General features: G+C 60.2%; 1 protein-coding gene across 1 annotated transcript; it reads right to left on the reverse strand.

Moving 5' to 3' along the window:
- Nucleotides 1–12: 12 nt before the first annotated feature.
- Nucleotides 13–732, reverse strand: LOC109508994 (fas-activated serine/threonine kinase-like). Its single transcript, XM_019858936.1, has 3 exons — nt 568–732; nt 277–493; nt 13–206 (listed from the first exon to the last, which is right to left on the reverse strand). The coding sequence occupies exons 1-3, from the start codon at nt 673–675 to the stop codon at nt 43–45; spliced, it is 489 nt and encodes a 162-aa protein (XP_019714495.1). The 5' UTR covers nt 676–732; the 3' UTR covers nt 13–42.
- Between the last annotated feature and the right edge of the window lie 9 nt (nt 733–741).

A 741-nucleotide genomic window follows, 5' to 3' on the forward strand; every position in this document is an offset into this window, starting at 1 on the left:
GATTGCAGTGAATGGCTTGACTGAGTGACAGGTGCGCGCGCGTTACCTGTACTTGCGGTTGACCTCATCGGCCGTGAGGGCCTGGTGGAACATGAGCACCTTGAGGTCAGGGTGCAGGCGGGGTCCTTGGTAGTGGGGGTGCTCCAGCTGCAGGGCGGCATCCAGCAAGGACAGGTAGCGGCGCACGATCAGGGCGTAGGGGCTGTCTGCGGGCATTTGCGAGCGTTAGTGTGAGATCGCGGGGCTGGGGCACCGCAGTTTCGGGGTGGTACCCACTGGTGACGTTGCTGATGAAGGTGGGCGAAAAGACGCGATGCAGGACGGCGCCCGGAAAGCGGCCCAGTTGGAAGAGCGACATGAGGATGTTGACGGTGGCCAGAGGGGAGCTCAACGCTTTGGACTCCAGAACCTCCTCCAGGACTTGGAAGAACTGGTCCTCGTTGGACGGACAGTAACTCATCCTGCTGAAGGGAAACACCAGCTTCTGGATCACCTGCGCGCACACAGGGTTACATCAAGTCACGCACAGGGGTCATGGGTCAGAGGACAGCTGCCGACCCCGCCCACCTTGCTGTCCAGATGCTCTGCCTTCCTGACCAGGAACTTGGCGATGGCGTCCAGTAAGGCCGTCTCCCGGAGACGATGGCGCGCCACGTACTTCGAGATAAGCGACATGGTGGCGGCACTCAGACCGTCCTCCTTCTTTGGAAGCTCATCTAACAAAAAACAACGGCACACAAA

This window comes from Hippocampus comes, unplaced genomic scaffold, assembly GCF_001891065.2.
Source record: "Hippocampus comes isolate QL1 unplaced genomic scaffold, H_comes_QL1_v1.1 C16718800, whole genome shotgun sequence".
NCBI lineage: Eukaryota > Metazoa > Chordata > Actinopteri > Syngnathiformes > Syngnathidae > Hippocampus > Hippocampus comes.

Excerpts from the sequence above, each read along its gene's own strand:
- LOC109508994 (XM_019858936.1), bottom strand. The coding sequence starts at position 675 with ATGTCGCTTATCTCGAAGTACGTGGCGCGCCATCGTCTCCGGGAGACG. Across the intron at positions 494-567 it reads CAGAGCATCTGGACAGCAAG|GTGATCCAGAAGCTGGTGTT; the intron begins GTGGGCGGGGTC and ends GTGTGCGCGCAG. Across the intron at positions 207-276 it reads CTTCATCAGCAACGTCACCA|ACAGCCCCTACGCCCTGATC; the intron begins GTGGGTACCACC and ends AAATGCCCGCAG.